The 19,814-nt window shown below is 45.2% G+C and overlaps 1 protein-coding gene across 1 annotated transcript in view; it reads right to left on the bottom strand.

The window, feature by feature from the left end:
- The window catches only part of LOC147640954 (uncharacterized), a 49,307-nt gene that overhangs the window by 19,785 nt on the left and 9,708 nt on the right, over positions 1-19,814 (bottom strand). Inside the window, exons 10-13 of the mRNA XM_086816805.1 lie at positions 4,079-4,162; positions 3,499-3,980; positions 3,163-3,224; positions 2,976-3,045 (exon numbers count right to left, since the gene is read on the bottom strand). Of these exons, the coding sequence (XP_086672931.1) occupies positions 2,976-3,045; positions 3,163-3,224; positions 3,499-3,980; positions 4,079-4,162 (698 nt within the window). The remainder of the gene's footprint in view (positions 1-2,975; positions 3,046-3,162; positions 3,225-3,498; positions 3,981-4,078; positions 4,163-19,814) is intronic.

The raw sequence follows: 19,814 nt of genomic DNA, 5'->3' as shown, positions 1-19,814 counted from the left end.
AGCACAAATGCGAGTGGACAAGAAGGTCCACTCACGCTCACAGTGGCACGGGCCTCGCCTAGGTGGATCACATCGATGTGAATGTATTTAAATACCCCCCTTTTTGCGGAGACGCCGAGGTGGAAGAAGATGAATGAGTGTACCTTGCGGGCCAACGCTGCTAAGGGTTCAAGCTCCAACCGGGATGTCGACCAAGCCATCTCAATAGCCTTCGGGACCCTGAGATCTCACAAAAGAGAGAAATTAATGGCCTGGCTCACGACGGAGGGCTCCAACAAGTCATAGTCCTATACTCCCACTCCCACTTGGGAACCACATTTAAACAGTAAAAAACGGCCACATCAAAATCTGTGAGCGGGGTGAGAGTGGTGGAAACCACAGACTCAGAGGCGGGCCACCACCTCTGCTAATGAACTGGTGTCTAGCAGAATGTATACTACAATGGGGTATTGCACTACGATGGTCAGTAAAGTCTTGAGCTGAGGTGATAGCTTCATGGAGAGTAGAAGATTTCCATTCAAGATCCTACAATTGTTTCAATGACCTGACACCTGTTGATCCACCACTCTTGTTTGAAGATAAAAGGCATCATTCCTCCAGTGTGACATGTGAGAGGTTAAGACCGTAGTAATCACAACCTTAGTCTAACTAAACTGCACTTAATGATGTTTAAGAGACAGACAAATAGGTGTCAATGCAACGCAGCTATATTATATGACGAATGCGGTTACAATGAGATCCAAATGGATTTGTACTGCTGAATATGCTGCTATATGCTGAATATGCTGAATGAACTGAATGAACTGCTGTCCACTATCTTTCCCTTGTCTCCTGGGAAGGAAACGCTGAAGGGATGCTTTGGAACAGATGCTGAATGCTAACCTGATGATGAAACGCAAAACTGATGGGCTGAACTGAGCTGAATGTTGCTGCGTTTGCTGAAGATGAATGCTGATGATGATGCGTTACTGATATGCTGATGCGTTGGCTGGTTCTGCTGCTCCCCCAATGCTTCCTGGAGGAGATGCGTTGGAGAACACACTGCTGAATGCTTGAATGATGAGCTTGCTATGCTGAATGGAGAGGCGCCTGAATATATATGGGTGAGAGGGCTGGTCGGCCAGATGGGCTGCAGTCGGCCAGTGCTGTAAGGCTCATATCTCCCATAAAATACCAATAATGCTAGTCGGCTGCCTCATAAATGCCTATAAAATTGCATAAATGCCTGAATAATGCCTGATAAAATCTTGATGATGCTAATGATGCCAAAATGATGCCATGTCACTGTACACCTGACTGGTGTGCACGTGACATTCCCCGCTGCTAAATTGTTGCTGGGTGGATACCTGGCAACCTTCGACTCCTCTGTGATCCTTCTCCTCCGAACCACTGCCCCCTTCTGTCTTCTGCTGGGACTGAGGCCGTCTGCAGGAGTGAAATCCTTTGAGCCAAGACTCCATGTACTGCGGGAACTCAATGGCAAATACCTGAGTCACCCCTGACCTGCCTCTGGAAACCTTTCACCTACCATCTCCGTCGTACCTGAAGCTCTGAACCTCCTGAGGCGATGTTGGAGCAAACTTCCGTCTTCTGTGGAAGAGAAACCCCCTGCTCTGCTGCCAGTTGAAGCCAAAACTTATGTCCTCCTTTGATGATGGATGTCATTCTTCCCTGAGAGTTCATGGGTAACATGTATGCAAGACTGACTGCTAAGATGACTGCTAGGATAACTGCTATGATGTCTGTTATGCAAGCCATGTGCAACCCTATATGCTGTGCAAGAATGCAGATGGATGGATTACTGATGCATACCTAAAGGAAAATCCCTAAGGGTGGCTTGCAAAATTTTGAGAACTGGGTTTAACTGTGCGGAAGCGATAAAAATGAAGACTGACTGAATGACTGATGAACTGAACATGCTCTAAGGCTGGTTACCCTCTAACGCTCTGATACCAATGTGACATGTGAGAGGTTAAGACCGTAGTAATCACAACCTTAGTCTAACTAAACTGCACTTAATGATGTTTAAGAGACAGACAAATAGGTGTCAATGCAATGCAGCTATATTATATGAAGAATGCGGTTACAATGAGATCCAAATGGATCTGTACTGCTGAATATGCTGCCTATATGCTGAATATGCTGAATATGCTGCCTATATGCTGAATATGCTGAATGAACTGAATGAACTGCTGTCCACTATCTTTCCCTTGTCTCCTGGGAAAGAAACGCTGAAGGGATGCTTTGGAACAGATGCTGAATGCTGACCTGATGATGAAACGCAGAACTGATGGGCTGAACTGAGCTGAATGTTGCTGCGTTTGCTGAAGATGAATGCTGATGATGATGCGTTACTGATATGCTGATGCGTTGGCTGGTTCTGCTGCTCCCCAATGCTTCCTGGAGGAGATGCGTTGGAGAACACACTGCTGAATGCTTGAATGATGAGCTTGCTATGCTGAATGGAGAGGCGCCTGAATATATATGGGTGAGAGGGCTGGTCGGCCAGATGGGCTGCAGTCGGCCAGTGCTGTAAGGCTCATATCTCCCATAAAATACCAATAATGCTAGTCGGCTGCCTCATAAATGCCTATAAAATTGCATAAATGCCTGAATAATGCCTGATAAAATCCTGATGATGCTAATGATGCCAAAATGATGCCATGTCACTGTACACCTGACTGGTGTGCACGTGACATCCAGATGCATGTGGACATGAGTAAGGGCTAGGGCTAGATGGGCTGAAATCAATAGGCCCTCATGTAATCCCCAGTCAAGGAAGGAAAGATCAGGACTTCCAAAGAAAAGAAAAGTATCATGGCCTTGGGGTAGTTTCACGTAGGGGCTTTCCCGTTAAGATATTTGGTTAAATGAACCAGTTTGAATCATATTTCAACATGGTCACAACAGAAGACAACACCACGGTACTGCAAGCCTTTCATGAATGGGCACCCTGCTTTGAAAATACATCTAACCTTTGCCGAAAGCAGTCGCCTGTTGTCCTCTTTCACCAGTTCCATGAAAGCAGTTTCCAGCTCCTCTGCCCTGGTCATGATAAAACAAGCCCTCAAATACCACTGAAAAACAAGTCTTACTGGATCTACCTATGGCAGAGTACCTGCCAGATTCACTATCATGTCAAGCTTCTGAAAGGATTGAAACCTGAGATTTGCTGCCCTTCTATCTTCAAGAGCTCTAGAGAGCTCCAATTTCAAACCATTGACCTGCACAAAGCCACCAGCAAACCCAGACATCAAAATGTTTGCATATGTCCTCAAACAAGTTTTGAAAAAAAATTAATGTGGTCTGCTTGCTATTTATATCATGCATATCAAAACATCGTGGAAAAAGGCCTTAACCTAAGCGTACCTCCTACAACTCTAGCATCTCAATGTATCAAGTAGTCTCTCTCGCATTTCCACCTACTCTTGTAAAAGACCCTCAAATCCTACTATACCCAAGACTACAGGAAAATGCCAGGCCTAAAGAAAGAAATACCTGATTTACTAGGTCTGCAAGCATGGTCCCCCTATCGAGCACTCCATCTTGAGCACCATCACTTGATAGAGAAGCTCCCTCTTTTCTTGTGGAGCTAACATAGATTTCAGCATTCTCCAAGAAGGCACTGACATGATCAGAATCACCCACTGGTGGAGTGGACAAAGCCTCCACTGGTTTACTTGCAAAATGTTGATCCATAGGTGCAGTTTTTGTCTTGTTATAATTATACACTTTGGATGAGAATGAAATTGGGCCATAAGCCTTGTGCCATATAGACCGATCAATCGAGCGCTCAGAAAACATGGCCAGCACTTGAGGGCGGTGTTTCAGCCGTAGCTCCTGCAGCTGTGACTCATTCACAAACTGGTAGCCTACGCAAGCAGTCAAGACTAATTGACTGCTGTCAAAGGTTGCACTAACTAAGGATTGCAGCATTGCAACAGCATCTCCTGCGTCTTTCGTGGCCATGATTGCTGATCCTGTACAAAAATAACACTTTCAACACAAATAGGTATTCTAAAGAAGACCTGTTAGGGAGGTAATTTGCAAGATTCTAAAAGAAAGCAATTGATAGTACCATAGAGTTCCATTAGAGCAAGCGTTGTCTTGAAGAGCATGCTACGATTCCCCTCGTACAGGAGGACATCCCACACTCGTAATACTACAAAACGGTCCATACACATGTGAGAAGGCAAGAATGCATAAACCATAAATCTTTGAAATATGCAATAAGACCTTTGCCATGTTCTGAAAACCTGTGAACCAATTTGTCACATGCAGCTCCTGTTGTACTAGGGTGCCAGAAAGAAATAATTGTACAAGATGAATTACATTTTGGACGAGCACTAAACACAAGTCGTCAATTGCCATAGGTCTAGGTCATAGGAGGTGTCGAGTCATGCCTTCTCACGCATAGCAGATACAACCTACTTGGATTGTTCTTGTACAAAGTTCAGGCAGCTTATTAGGTCAAAAGCCCGGAGTAGGACATAATCAAGTTGAGGTCTACAGCCAATAGGGAAGTTGCCGGGCTGGATATCCAAATTCCAGGCATCACAATTACCCAAGGCATCTGCATTTTAAAGCACGATACAATCGGTCATTCCATGAAGCCAACTTGAGAGCCGGTGATTCGAAGGCAACTTTCTTCATTGCATGGAATGCCTCGAGTGCTTTGCCCATAAACGCAGACACTTTCTGCCGATGCATCTTCACGCCCTTGAGGAAGTCTGTAAGAGATGTTGCAAGGTCTAAAAATTTGTCCATGTGGAAACTATATGCTTGACAGAGACCTACAAAAGAGAGGATCTCCTAAGCATTCTTGGGAACATCCCATTCGAGAATTGCCCTTACCTTTTAAGGACCAAGGCTAATCGCGTCTGCACTAATCACATACCCCAAATAGTGGATTTCCACTACTATAAATTCACACTGAGCTCCACAAAAACCCTAGACATCATCTTGTTAAAAGTCGTCGGTGCACTGGTGAGTCCGAATGGCATCACCACAAACTCATAGTGAATGCGTCAAGTCCTAAAGGTTATTTTTGGAATATCAACTATAAAGATCCGAACCTCATGATAACCACTTTTGAGATCTATCCTCGAATACAACTTAGCACCATTGAGTCGCTCAAGAATATACTCAATCCTCGGCATCCATGTTACTCCCAAGACTAATTCACATCGACGTCGGTCCCACAGCTGCGCCTCTGCGGCACCAACAACCAACCACTCCTCGTTGCAGGGCCTTGCCTTGTCCCCCTTCCTTCCTGCACGCTGCTGCTGTCTCAGCTCTCTGCCATCAAGGCCTTGGCTTTCATTGCTCCCAAGCAATACTTAGCTCTCTCCCAATGCACTACCTTGGCTTTAAACAACTGGATATTCTAGGTTAAATCCCTGGCAAGGTCACCAATTGTAAACAGCAAGACGTTATGCTCAACTAACCGGCCTTAATGACAACCTCAACCATTGACTTCCCATGATCTTCCCACTCTCTCATATCATCAAGCAAGAACCTAGCGAAAAGGGCATCCTTGCAACTACCGGCTTCCTTCTCTACAGGAGGATTTGACTTGTAGGCTTAAAGGTACAATCAGTACGCAAATGTGTCGGCCTAGGTCTCCCAGTATCCCACAACATGCATAGACGATTTCGGTTTCTAGATGTCATTCGAGGCACTCATAAAAGCCTCTCGGACCATCATAAATCTCCTCAAGTGCCTCAAGCGACACCAAGCGGCCCAATCATGCTCTAAGACGAGGCAACAACGGAATACGCCTAGTAAAGAAGAAGATAGCAGCACGATCATGAAAATCTGCTAGCTATTGTAGCAACAAAGGAGTCTCCATGAATACATCAGCCACACCACCATTATCTATTGCAGCCATTTGCACGCTATTTGCCTTCACATATTCTTGCAGAAGCTCACCAGTGATCTGCAGCAGACGTGCAAACTCCGGAGAAGGTACCTGAGAACTTTCCTCTGCATTCTCTCCAACATTCACCGGAGTGTAGCTTGCATCAAAATCAAGCCTTTGACGTTTTTGTTCTCCGAGGCATCTGAAGCATAACCCACATCCTTCTCGATCATCTCCTCAATAAGATCCATGTTAAGGCTATTGGCAGCCATGCCACCAACAGCAGCAGCCGGGTCATCCAAATCCATGTACAAAAGCAAAGAAAACCCGGTCTCTCTCTCTCTCTCTCTCTCTCTCTCTCTCTCTCTCTCTCTGTGCTGCAAGGAAAACCCTAAAACAGTAGCTTTGCTGTAGGCGAAACCCTAAAACAGCAACTGTAAACCCCAGACAGCAACAAAACCTCTGTTCGAAACCCTTAAAAAGCTGTTTTGCTGCAGGAAAACCCCTAAAACAGCACGTTTAAACCCTAAAACAGCAGCAAAATTTCTGATTGAAACCCTAAAATAGCATCCTTGTTGCAGACGAAAACCTAAAACAGCAGCTATGTTGCAGACGAAACCCTAAACAGCAGCTCTGTTTTAAGACGAAACCCTAAAACAGCAGTTCTGTTGCAGACGAAACCCTAAAACAGCAGCTCTGTTGCAGACGAAACCCTAAAACATGTACAAGAAACCAAGATTCTCCCTTGGCTTTGCCCTATGCACCTATGTCTATCCCTAGCTGTTTGTACCGACGTGCAAAACTCTCTCTCTCTCCACCACCCTCTGCGTGCTCCACTTCATTTCTCTCTCTCTCTCTCAATATGGCTGGGCTGCAACCTTTAATGTATGAATTGAGGTGGGATACATTTGTTGGCCACTGTTTCAAATGTGGTGAGATGGGCCACTTTGTCTCCGAATGTCCTAAGAAAGAACAAGTTGTTGCTACCAAGGATATCGTTGATGGGCAATTTCCCGTGGAAGATGAGCATGATGCTCCTTTACATGATGCCCAGCACATGAATGTACGTGTGGATGTTCAGAATGAGGTTGAGCAACCATGGGTGGAAGTACGTGGTAAAAAGACACGATTTGTTGCCCCGCGGGGGGATTTCTTAGATGCTGTTTGGCGGGGGCCTTTGCGTACTCATCAGGGGCCCTTACATACATATGCTCGTCGCCCTTTGGATTCAGGTGCCCAGCAACAGACCAGGATTGAGAGGCCGGGAGGCCAACTTTCTTAGGGTACAGGGGCTCTTGGGGTGGATAGAGTAGAACGCTATCCTATTAGAAGTCGCCTAACAAAAGAAGCACAACAACAATTGCCTCTTGTGTTTGGTTCGAAGGGTGAGATCATCTCGCCATGGGATGGTCATTACCCTTCGGCACGTGCTCGGGAACTCCAAGGGCAGTCTGAGATCACAAATACCATGTCTAAAAATGCAATGCTTCAAAAGGTTCGTGATTTGGCAGATTGTCCTGGGCCTAGTACACGGCCTTATTGATTCCTTTTCTGGGAAGGCTTATGAAAATTGTACAATGGAATGTAAAGGGTATTTCTTCGCGCCAAAAGCAGTTCAGGCTTTAGCGTACAACTATTTGTCATGGTTGGGATGTTTTGTGTGCAGTTGAACATAAGCAGCATAAGTTGGCTGGCAAAGCCTATGTATATAAGGGGTTTCATGTTTTCTACAGCGGACATCCTGCTTAGCAGTCAGGTGTTATGTTTGCTGTTCGTTCGCAGTTTCAGCCTTCTCTTTGATTCAAGATGTTCATGGAAGATTTCTAGTGATACAGATTGTTTGGGATGATACGCCTTTATGGTTGTTAGGGGTGTATGCTCCAAATAATGCTCGTGCACGCCGTTTGTTGTGGAATGACTTGTGTGCTCTTTCAATCTCTCATCCTGGCTTTGTGATGGGAGACTTTAATATGTATCTCTCCAGGGAGCAAGCCACATCGCCTCATTCTGTAATGGATGGCCCGGAGAGAATGGCGTGGGAAGCTTCTGCAACAAGGTCGCTAAAACAAGACATGTGGTCTTGGTTGCATCCAGATGAAAGGGGTTACACTTATGCCTCACAACAGTTTCGGGGAACTTATGCTAGATTGGATAGGATGTATATTTTACATCAAGATCACTTTTTGCTAGAGGTTCTTACTATGATGGTTGATCAGCAACAGGTTTTCTCGGATCATTGGCCGCTTGTGTTTGAAATGGTCTATCATCCTGTGGATGCATATAAAGGCTTGTTGGGACGCTTGCCTTTGCGCTTAAATCACACTTTTTTGGAGCATGAAGTTTTTGATGTTTATATGCGTCAGTTGATACGACATTTCTCCACAAGAGTGTCCATGGCTGATTATCATGCTTGGCCAGTGTTCCTTACCAACACTCGAAAATTTAGCGCGGCATTATGGTCTTGCTAATGCCTCTATACAAAAACAGCATGTGGCTCTTCTTGAGTCGCTTTTAAAGGGCTTGCAGGCGTTCATGTTTACTGACTCTATGGATGCTGGATGCCATAGAATGGCTGAAAAAGGAGCTATCTAGGGTGCAGAAAGCACAATATGTTCGCTTTAAACTACTTGCACGTCTTGATGCTTTGCAGAATGCTAACTGTCAATCTCATCGCTTCTATGATAAGTTGCATCAAAAACATATGCGTGAGAATATTGTTAGGCTGATGGATGCCCAAGGCAACCTTGTTACTCAACCTTCTGAGGTTATTCAACATTGCATCAGGTTTTATGAAGATTTGCTTGCCCCTCGAGAGGATGTCTCGCCGGCTGTCCTGGCTGCAAGGGAGTCATTGTTTGCTGAAGTACGATATCAAGTTGACCCTGATGTGGCGGTTCAGCTTGATGCTCCTGTTACTCAAGGGGAAGTGGAAGCTATTCTCTCCAAACTTCCCATGGGAAAGAGCCCTGGTTGGGATGGTTTGACAAATGAGTTTTTCCGAAAATATGCTGATCAGCTTGCAGAGCCTTTGACGCTTATTTGTCAAAGGGTTTGGGATGAGGGATATATGCCTGCCGATTGGAAGTTGGGCATACTTCGTTTGTTGCCCAAAGTCCCTTCGCCTACTTCTTTGGCTCAATGGCACCCGATCTCACTTATGGGTATTATGTATAAAATCTTTACAAAGATTTTTGCCAATCGCTTGCAGAAGGTGCTTCCTACTCTTATTCATCCATATCAATATGGATTTGTGCATGGCAGGAATATTTTGCATAATATTCTTAATGTTCAAATTGGAGTGAATTATGCCAAGGCAAAGAAGCAAGAGATTGTGATGGTGTAGCTGGATCTTGAAAAAGCTTTTAATCATGTCAGCTGGTCTTTCCTTTCTCAGTTAATGACAACCATGGGCTTTGGTCCCAAAATGGCTAATTTGGTGCATTTACTTGGCTCTGGCTCTATCACGCGGATTATGCTCAATGGAGGACTTTCGGATGGTATTTCTCTCACCCGTTCTCTCCGACAGGGCTGTCCTCTTAGCCCTCTTTTCTTTGCCATTGCCACTCATCCTATGTGATCTCGCCTAGATGCTATGGCATCGCAGGGTGAAGTGGTTGGTTTGCATCTCCCTCATGGCAAGCAATTGGTTGCTCAAGCCCTTGCGGATGACACTTTTATGTTTCTCAGGGCCGAAAAAGCCAATATAGATCGAGCAATGGAAGCTTGGAATAATTTTGCATTGGCTTCTGGGCTGAAAATAAATTCAACAAAATCAGCCCTCATTGTATGCACGGAATTTGATCACGAGGCATTAGGGTGGCAAGGCCGTGTGGTGCATACAAGAGACATTGTTCGTCATCTTGGGTATCCGATGGGTGTGGATGTAGACCCCCAAGCGCTTCTTGCTTGGATTTCTACTCGGATCTCGAATAAATTTGTGTATTGGAAAGCTCAAGGGTGACCTATGCACGTGAGGGTTGAGATAGCTCAGGTTATTATGCTTGGCATGATTTCCTATTTTTTGCCTTTGCTACCTTGGACGCACAAATCTCTTCTCCGTTTGGTTGCTCCCATTCGGTCTATGATGTGGAAGAGGCAAGGAAATATTATGGGTCAAACATGGATAGCTTGGAATCACATTACGACGCCCAAAAGAATGGGTGGGACTGCTTTACTGGATGTCCGCTTGCATATGGTGGCGCGTAGGTGGGCGCTTTTTCAGGATATGTGTTTGCAGGAGCAGCCTTGGGTATTCATGGCTCGTGACTTGATTGAGTTGGAGGGATTGTCACATGGACGGACACGTGTGCAGGCTTCATGGTGGGACATTGTGAATGCGGCTCATCCTATCCGTATTCGCTCATCTCACATTTTATCGCATATTCTCCTTTCTTGGCATGAAGTTCTACTATTGGCTCGGTGGGATCCTGGTCATGAAAGACTACTTTTGAACTCTTTGCAGTTCGAAACATTCGTGGAGTCGCGTGTCATTGTTTGGCCAGACAGAGATGCTTCACGCATACGACTCAACCGCATGGCCAGGTTAGGCTTGGTTAGAATCCGAGATGCTGTGATACCTGGTCGTGACAAGCCATATTCGTTTCGTCGTATTCGGCAGCACTTTAGGGTTCCTCGGACATTTCAGCCACTATGGGTTGACATCATGCATGCAGTTGAGCCTTTTACTCCATTGCCTCGGCCATCTGCAGATCAGCCTTGGCTTGATTGGGCACTATGTAAATCTGGTGACTTGATATCACTTTCAGCTAACCAGGTCTATCATAAGCTCGTATCAGAGAAAGATTGGGTTTCAGCCAAGGCCAATAAGGTGTGGGAATTGCAAAAGTCTAAATCATGGTGGCAGAAAACTCTTATGCGTGGTTGGCAGTCTAAACTCCCTTACCAAGATAAGGTTTTCATTTGGAGGATGTTGCTGGGAGGGTTACCTACATGGAATCAGCTCAGCCGTCGTAAAATTTCATTGGCCTCTTGCTTCTTCTGCACGACATGCACTGAAACAGTTATGCATCTGTTCATGAGTTGTCCAGTGGCCCGTCACATTTGGTCTTTTGTCTCTCGCGTTTGGGAGGCAATAGAGAGGTCTACTGTTTCGGCTCATCAGTGGATATTTGGGATTTGTCCTCAAGTCATTACTTCGGACAGTCACCTTGTGATATTCCATTTCCTTAGATGGACAGGACTTTGGCATATTTGGACTACACGGAATGGGTTCATCCTTGATTCCTTGTCTGGAATACATGGGCACATTCTACGTATCCGCGGTTTGCTGCTTTGGTAGTTTTCTTCTCTTCTCTCAGCTCAGCTACTGGATGCAAATGTTATTTCGTTATGGTCTACGGTGGCTCGGCTGGCTCATCTTTGATGCTTTTTATCTAGGATGCTTATTTGGCTAGGAGGCTTTCTTATTAGTGTACAGGTTTGCATGGTCATGATCCTTTAGAGGATCTTTTGTGGGGGTTTTTTTGGGCCATAGGTTCTGTGTAAGCCATGTGGCTGATGTACATTTTTACATATAATATAAAACACCATTTCATGAAAAAAAAAGGGTACAATCAGTACAACATGACTAAAGCAAGATTATTTTACCGGTTAGTAATTCTTATTGCTTACTACTACCATTGCTAGCTGTCAAAAATCAAAATTACACTGCCCAGAAACACAATTAACCACACCTCACACTTAGGAATTATCTTACAACAGACTACAAAATAGAAACATGAACATATCTCAACTATTTGATGGCTCAATTTCTCCTGACCGCTCTAATCACTTTTCTGGCATATTCTTTTTCTACACATCCCGTTTTTTGTTCACTTTTCCTTGCGCTCTCCCTTCTTGTTCAAGAGTTAGCATCATGATTGCTAGGGTCATCTTAATCTGCTCTTCATTTCGTCGCCGACCTGATGTCCTATTCCTTATTATTCTTTTCTTCTTCCTTTTTCTTCTCTTCCTTGTCATGTGCATCATAGATGCCATGGACATTCTCAGGGCTAGATCCAGAGGGGGCAAACAGATAAATAGTATGAACAAGATAGAATAAGACTGTGGAGCACAAGATACAGAAGAGGCCAGTTTGGACTTGGAGAAGGACCAGGGTGCAGTCGGCTGAGTACAGGAGCTGTCGGCTGTACCAGAAAGCAAGGCGGCTGAAGGCGCATGATGGCAAGGCAAGAAAACCAGTCGGCTGAATATAAATGGCATTTAACTCATTTATGACTGGCCGACCAGCAGTCGGCCAGTTTACCAGCAGTCCAAGAAGTCCAAGAGGGGGTATAAAAGGCAAAGGGTGCTCCTCATTGTATTCATTCTCTCCCACTAGGGGTTTGGATCATTAGAGGTCCCATAGGGGACAAATTTAGGTGTCATCACCTTTTATGTAAGGCAGCCCATGGCTGCAGATCCAGATACCTTTTGTATCATAGAAATATACTGAATTTCCAGCACATCTCTCTCTCTCTGCTCTCTCTCTATATCTGCGTTTTTGCATCAAATGATGTGTCTTGCATCAGAAGGGTTTCCACGAGTGTTTAGGGCTGAAAGAAGTTACCCAGAGCTTCCGCGCGTTACATTGGTATCAGAGCTTCAGGCTCAGCAAAGCTAAACACTGATTCAGTCCCAGATGATGGTGTTCAGGTCCAAGGTACAGGAAAGTACACGGATTCGAAGCCCAAGGCAGGAACACAAATCGGGAAGAACTCCCAGGAGGTTTGTTGGTGGTGTTCCACAGTGCCAGATGGGGATGGCAGTGCCGTGAGCCAGATAGGTTCTCAGGTAATGGTCCCAAGGGAGGTTTATCCTCCAAGGGTGATGTGAGAGTGCCAGACTCAGTTCCAGGAAAGAAGACCAAGACGGTGTTCAGAGTCAGGGCAGGGATGGATTGTGGACTAGAGGAAGACCAAATGCATAGATCTTCATCAGAGACAGAGTGGTTTGGAGAACAAACCGGATTTTCAGAGAAAAGGGTTTGCCAGGAATGGATGGATGACAGAGGGACTTCGGGACAGGATTGGGATGATGGCAGTCATCCAAGAGCAAGTTGGAATCCCGTCATCAAGTTTAGCAGAGGGGAATGTCATGTGCATCATAGATGCCATGGACATTCTCAGGGCTAGATCCAAAGGGGGCAAACAGATAAATAGTATGAACAAGATAGAGTCAGACTGTGGAGCACAAGATACAGAAGAGGCCAGTTTGGACTTGGAGAAGGACCAGGGTGCAGTCGGCTGAGTACAGGAGCTGTCGGCTGTACCAGAAAGCAAGGCGGCTGAAGGCGCATGATGGCAAGGCAAGAAAACCAATCGGCTGAATAGGCATTTAACTCATTTATGACTGGCCGACCAGCAGTCGGCCAGTTTACCAGCAGTCCAAGAAGTCCAAGAGGGGGTATAAAAGGCAAAGGGTGCTCCTCATTGTATTCATTCTCTCCCACTAGGGGTTTGGATCATTAGAGGTCCCATAGGGGACAGATTTAGGTGTCATCACCTTTTATGTAAGGCAGCCCATGGCTGCAGATCCAGATACCTTTTGTATCATAGAAATATACTGAATTTCCAGCACATCTCTCTCTCTCTCTACTCTCTCTCTATATCTGCGTTTTTTGCATCAGATGGTGCGTCTTGCATCAGAAGGGTTTCCACGAGTGTTTAGGGCTGAAAGAAGTTACCCAGAGCTTCCGCGCGTTACATTCCTAGTCTTCATCTTGCTTTTCTTTTTCCTGGGCCTTCTTGAAAGTTTTTTCTTGATCAATCTCCTTATCAGAGTCTTCTATTGGCCATCTCTTGTTTCTCTCCAAACCCTACATAGATTTCCTTGTACTTCTCTATTGGTGACCTGATTGTGTGCTCCTTCTAGCCTATACCACAAACTTGTGCAATGTCCTTCTAACCGGCAAAATATTTCTTCATTTAAGAAAATCATTTTTGGATTATCAATTGCAATATTCCTGATAGTTATAGGAGACCACCTCCTAGACACTTTACTTTGCACAAGCCTGTGTTTTCCCACCAGTGCATCCAATTTGTCTCTTGTCCTGTGTCCTTAATGTACTTTTATTTGTCTCGCTAATGTACTTCTATTTGGAGCACCTTTTTAGCTTCTTGATATTTGTTTCTTACCTATTTTGCTTTTTTCTTCAACTACTACGAAATTCTTCGTTTTCCTGGTTGGCCCTTTTGCTCTTTCTTTAGGTTCCTTTGCTTGATACTCAAGCTCCAGTCTTTGGATTTAGCAATCATGATATCCTCAGGTGTTGACTGAGCAAAGTTTCTTGCCAAAGTATTTCAAGCAATAATATTACTTTTGGTGCTAGCTTGCTCCAGCGCAAGATCTTCTGTTTTTTGTTGGTAGGTGGCATGCGCGTGCAACGCTTGGGGATCAGGTACTACTCCCGCTGGGGCCGTCATAGGGCTTTTACTTTGAAATGATGTATCATATATTCTTTGCTAGATTGAGCTTCATTGTCCTTTTTCTCTCTCCTCTTGCTCAAATTTTATTTTCTACTTCTCCTTGTACCAAAGGCTCTTCCTATATAACTCGTTTTCCTACTTCTTGTACTCCTCCCTTTTTTGCTTCTCATATTTTTGGCTTTTTCACAGATACTGAGGTTGCACTACAAGCAGTGAGGTCTCTTCCTTTTGCTACTTCTTTTTCTCTTGGCAAACCTCAATGTTTACCTCCTCTTACTGCCTTTTCTTCTCTTTCAAGTTATCCTCCTTGTCATTTTTACTCCTCTCAAGAGTTTCTTTTGTTTTTGCCTCTTTTCAACTTCGTTACCACTCTTTTCCTTCTTTTTCTTTTCCCGTTGTTTTGCATCCAATTTTGTCGCTTCCTTTGTCTGCTCATCTTTTCAACTTCCTCCTTAGCTTTTTCTTCCTACTCTTGATTCAAATTTTATTCCTACTCTACCGAGCTTTCTCTTGCTCCACTTTCTTTCCTCTACCTTCTTTGCTTTCATTTGTCAATTCGCGTCCCTAGCCTCTTCAAAATCTCTATAGATTCTTGTAGCCACTCTTGTACTTCTTCTTTTTTCCTTGGCCAATTTCTTGGCAATTTCCTCTACTTCATGCACCTTTTCCTCTGCGGTGCGAAGTTGCTCCTGCACACTCTCTAGCTAGGACAAGCTTTGTACTTTACTCTTTATCTTCTTACTGGGCCTTTCCTGTCATTTTATCAAACCCTCGATGTACCTTGGACTCATGGTTGCTCCCTACACTTTCTTCATGGCTGCTGTGTTGGAATGATCATCCGTTTGATCCCTTTTATGCCCCTTTTATTTTGGATATTTTTGGGTATTTGTCCTCAATTAGGGGTTTTTATGCTGGCCGACCAACCCCTTCATAATGTATATAAGAACAGGCTTTTTGCCATATAATTCATTCATCATTTTTGCTCAAGTGTTGGATCATTGCTGATTGCTCCAAGTCTCTCCTCTGCTTCCGTTTGTTGCCTTCAATCATTCTCTCATGGTATTAGAGCGCTTGTCATGTGCAAGACATGCACCAGCTAATCCTAGGCTAATCTTGAAGAGGCAACAAGATAAAGACAGATCAGAACCAGATTTTTGAGCATGTGTTGCTGCTTTTGGCAAAGGAATGATTGATGGTGGACAAGGGGGTGCTGACGGCCAGCACATGAGGGAGCAGAATGACTGGTCAGCTGCAGCGCAAATTGTGGATTTTGTCCAGGACCTGGCCGACTGCTGTCCAATTGGTTATTCCCAAGCCTATAAAAGGTAACTAGGCTCATCATTTTGGAGCATTCAGTCCAGCATTGGGCTGGATCACTAGACTAGGCTTTAGATTAGGTTTTATACCTTTTCAAGAAGGCAGCCTATGGCTACAAGATCAGATGTACCTTTTTGTACTTAATGAATATATTGAATACTCAGCTCTCTCTCTATCTTCTACTTGTGTTTTGCATCAACATGTTCCCGGATGGTGTTTAGGGCTGAAAGAAGACACCCAAGCTTCTGCATGTAACATTAGGATCAGAGCATCAAGCTTAGCAAGGCTAAACACTGATTTAGTCCCAGATGAAGGTGCGCAAGTCCAAGGTACAAGAAAGTGCATAGGTGCGAGGCCCAAGGCAAGGAACACAAGACATGGAAGAATTCCCACGAGGTTGGTTGGTGGAGCTCCACTAAACCTAAGGGAATGGCAGTCCTGTGAGTCGGGGCACACCAAAAAAGGCTTTCAGGCAACAGTTCCAAGGGAGGTTGATCCTCCAAGGCGTGGAGTGAGAGTGCCACACTCAATACCCAGGAAAGACGACCAGAGACAGTGTCCAAGAACAGGGCAGGAATGGAAAGGGGACTGGATGGAACACATACATAGATTGTCATCAGAGTTAAGAGTAGATTTGGAGACCGGGCCGGGTGTTCAATGAAAAGGTTGCCAAAGAGGGAAGGATAACGCGCGGGGGGGGGGGGTGCGCGCGCTCTGGGAATAGAGAATGGGATGATGACAATCATCCAAGACACAGATTGGAATCTCATCATCAAGTTTAGCAGAGGGGGATGTCATGTGCAAGACATGCAATAGCTAATCCCAAGCTAATCCTGAAGAGGCAACAAGATAAAGACAGATCAGAACCAGATTTTTGAGCATGTGTTGCTGCTTTTGGCAAAGGAATGATTGATGGTGGACAAGGGGTTGTTGTCGGCCAGCACATGAGGGAGCAGAGTGACTTGTTGGCTGCAGCACAAATTGTGGATTTTGTCCAGGACCTGGCCAACCAGCAGTCGGCCAGTCCAATTGGTTATTCCCAAGCCTATAAAATGCAACTAGGCTCATCATTTTGGGGCATTCAGTCCAGCATTGGGCTGGATCACTAGACTACGCTTTAGATTAGGTTTTATAAAAGGCTGCAAGATCAGATGTACCTTTTTGTACTTTATGAATATATTGAATACTCAGCTATCTCTCTCTCTCTCTCCTCTATCTTCTGCTTGCATTTTGCATCAGCATGTTTCAGATGGTGTTTAGGGCTGAAAGAAGACTCCCAGAGCTTCCGCATGTAACAACGCTAAGGTTCCGAGGCTCGACAAGAAGACTATCAACCTCATGGTATCATAGCGCTGAGGTTCTCAGGCTCGACAGGAAGACTATAAGCCAGCGTTTTTTTCCCAGCCATCCCTCACAGTCTTAACGCTTTTTTTTCAGCATTTCCCTTCAACACCTGGGCTAGTGGCAGCACCATACACTTGCTCCAGTAGCCTCTCCCTCCCTTACTTCATCACGCATCGGGTCGGCTCCTCCCGTCTTCACCTGTGTGCCTTGATCTCCAAAAAGGAATACAGTTTTACATCTTTCTTTCACCTCACCTGGCGCCTAGGGAGGAGTGCGCAGCCCCCAGGTACCTACTTGCAAACTTTCCGCTGTAAATTCAAGAGGAGGATTCCATGGCTTCTACACCGACTGTCATCTCTTCATCTATTCCCCAAATTCCCAAGGAATCCATCCTAGATGGGACCAATTACCTTGATTGGTCTTTGCAGATGACGACTTTACTCCGGTATCATCGATGATCAGCTATGGGGTATTGTTACCAAGGCCGACGCCCAACCAACTGCAACTTCTCCTTGAGCTGAGATTGATGCCTGGCTTGATAAGGATGCTCGGGCACACGTGTTCGTCATCTTCAACATTAAACCATATGTTGCTCGTCAATTTGATGACAATGATGATGAGACTGAAGAAGAATTGTGGGATGCCATTCAAAGGAGGTATCATAGAGGGAACTCTACTCAAACGATAGCCTTGAAGAATCAGCTTGCCAACCTGAACATCTCCAATACTACTAACACCATGGATTTTATCACAAAGTTTGTTAACATTCAAAAGCAGTTGGTCTCTTTGGGAAGCAAGGCTACTCATGAAGACCTTGTTTATCGCCTCCTCGCCAAATTGCCCGAAACTTTCTCATCTTTCTATGATACTATTTTCCTTCTTCCCTCTACTCTCGATTTGCGTACTATTGTTGGCATGCTTCAAGATAGAGCTACAAGGAAGAAAACAAGCCAGGGTGCTTCCGAGACCCTTCTTGAGGTCAAGGGCAAAGGTAAATGGCAATCTAAGGGTTCCACCAGCACCAAAGCTGACTCTAAACCTACTAGCAATCCTACTCATAAGAATCTTACTTGCCATTATTGTGGTCACAAAGGTCACATTCAGCCTGACTATCGCGGGAAGAAGAGAGAAGGTGGTTCTGCAAAGAAGCCCACCAATCAAACCTCTCTATCTACCAACCAATCCCAGAGTTCCTCTTCCACCAAGGAGAGTGTCTTCATCGGCATTGAGGACCTTCCCACGAACTCACCTATTCCTGCCACCTCACGTCTTACGGATTGGGTGGTTGATAGTGGATACACTAATCACATGACTCATGACAGGTCCTTTCAACATGATATTTGGCCTAGCTCTTCGAAGGTGTCCATTAGCAATGCTTCCAACCTTGAGTACTCTTGTGTGGATAACGTGCGACTTAACTCTTCTTATGGCTAGCCTTCTACCATCCGGGATGTGCTTTATGTTCCCAAGCTCTCTAGCAATCTACTCTCACTATTTCGGATTGAAGAGAAAGGTTACGGTGTCTACTTTGACAGTTCAATTCTTGAGATCATTGACATTAGCACCTTGCAGATTGTTGCCAAAGGTGTACAAGAAGCGGTCTTTACACATTGAAGGACTTTGGTGGCTCTTTGAATGAGTCACAGTCTCATTTGCTACTCCTTCAAAACTATCATGCCTTGGTAGCTCAAGAGGATACAGCGTTCTGGCATGCTCGCTACGCGCACTTGAACTATGCTTCTCTTCAGCAGTTGTCTAGTCAACAAATGGTCAAGGGTCTTACGTAGCTGAAACCCTCCCACTCTTGTGTGGCTTGTTTGCATGGCAAGCAACACAGAGCCTTTCCCTCATGAGGCTACTCATCAAGCTTCTCACATCCTACAACTTATCCATATGGACTTGTGCGGTCCCACACGGACTACTACTTCATGCTTATTATTGATGATTTCTCACGTAAAGTTTGGGTGCATCTCTAGGCAAAAAAATCTCAGGCTTTCTCCCGCTTTCAAGAGTGGATGGCTATTGTCGAGAATGTGACCACACAGAAGGTTCGATAGGTCCGTTCAAGCAATGAAGGAGAATTTATCTCCAAAGCCTTCCACAACTTTTGTTCACAGAAAGGTGTTGGCCGTCAGTTCTCCATACTTGGGAGTGGTTGAACACAAAAACATGGTTGTTCAGGAGATGCCCCATACCATGCTTTCTTCTTCTGATCTTCCTCCCTCATTTTGGGGAGAAGCTGTGTGTCATGTGCACAGTGTGTATCTACCGTGTGCTACACACACACAAGACTAGCTTTCGAGGTTTGGGGAAGCTTGGAGCTAGGCAAGCTGATTGGCGAGCTGAGTTAGGGATAGACTAACGGGCGGGCACCCAAGTATGGACGGGCGAGCGCCTAAGTGTGGACGCCTGGTGACCGGCCAAGAGCCTATGAAAGGGTGGCCAAGGTTAGTCAATAGTTCATAGAGTCTCGCGTGTCTTTGTGAGAGCTCTATGGTGAGAAGCCTGGATCTAGTGAAGACGTGCACCTGCTTTATGCAGCCAAGGCCAACAGCAATCTCAAGGCCCGCGAGGGTAGCTTCGTGGCGGTATGGGACGTCACGAGGTAGAGATTGGTCGGTACGTCCATCTAGTTGGCTCAGCTCGTGGCCGGTGGGGACAGCCAAGACTTGTGGGCTTGCCCACGGCTGTCAAGGTTGGAAGGTGAGTCACGCCTGCACGTTTGTTTGGTTTGTTTGCAGGTTTCGAGTCTTGTACTAGGAGCGTTCTACGAGGAGATCCTATGGGGATTTGACATTGTGACCACTACTGTCTACATCATCAACCGTTCTCCCACATAGACGGTTGCTAATATGACACCGGAGGAG

The sequence above is a fragment of the Cibotium barometz genome, chromosome 2, assembly GCF_041138505.1.
Source record: "Cibotium barometz isolate CiBa-2024 chromosome 2, ASM4113850v1, whole genome shotgun sequence".
In the NCBI taxonomy this organism is placed as follows: Eukaryota; Viridiplantae; Streptophyta; class Polypodiopsida; order Cyatheales; family Cibotiaceae; genus Cibotium; species Cibotium barometz.
Note: the sequence above shows the minus strand (reverse complement) of the source record. Positions and strands in the feature narration are given on the sequence as shown.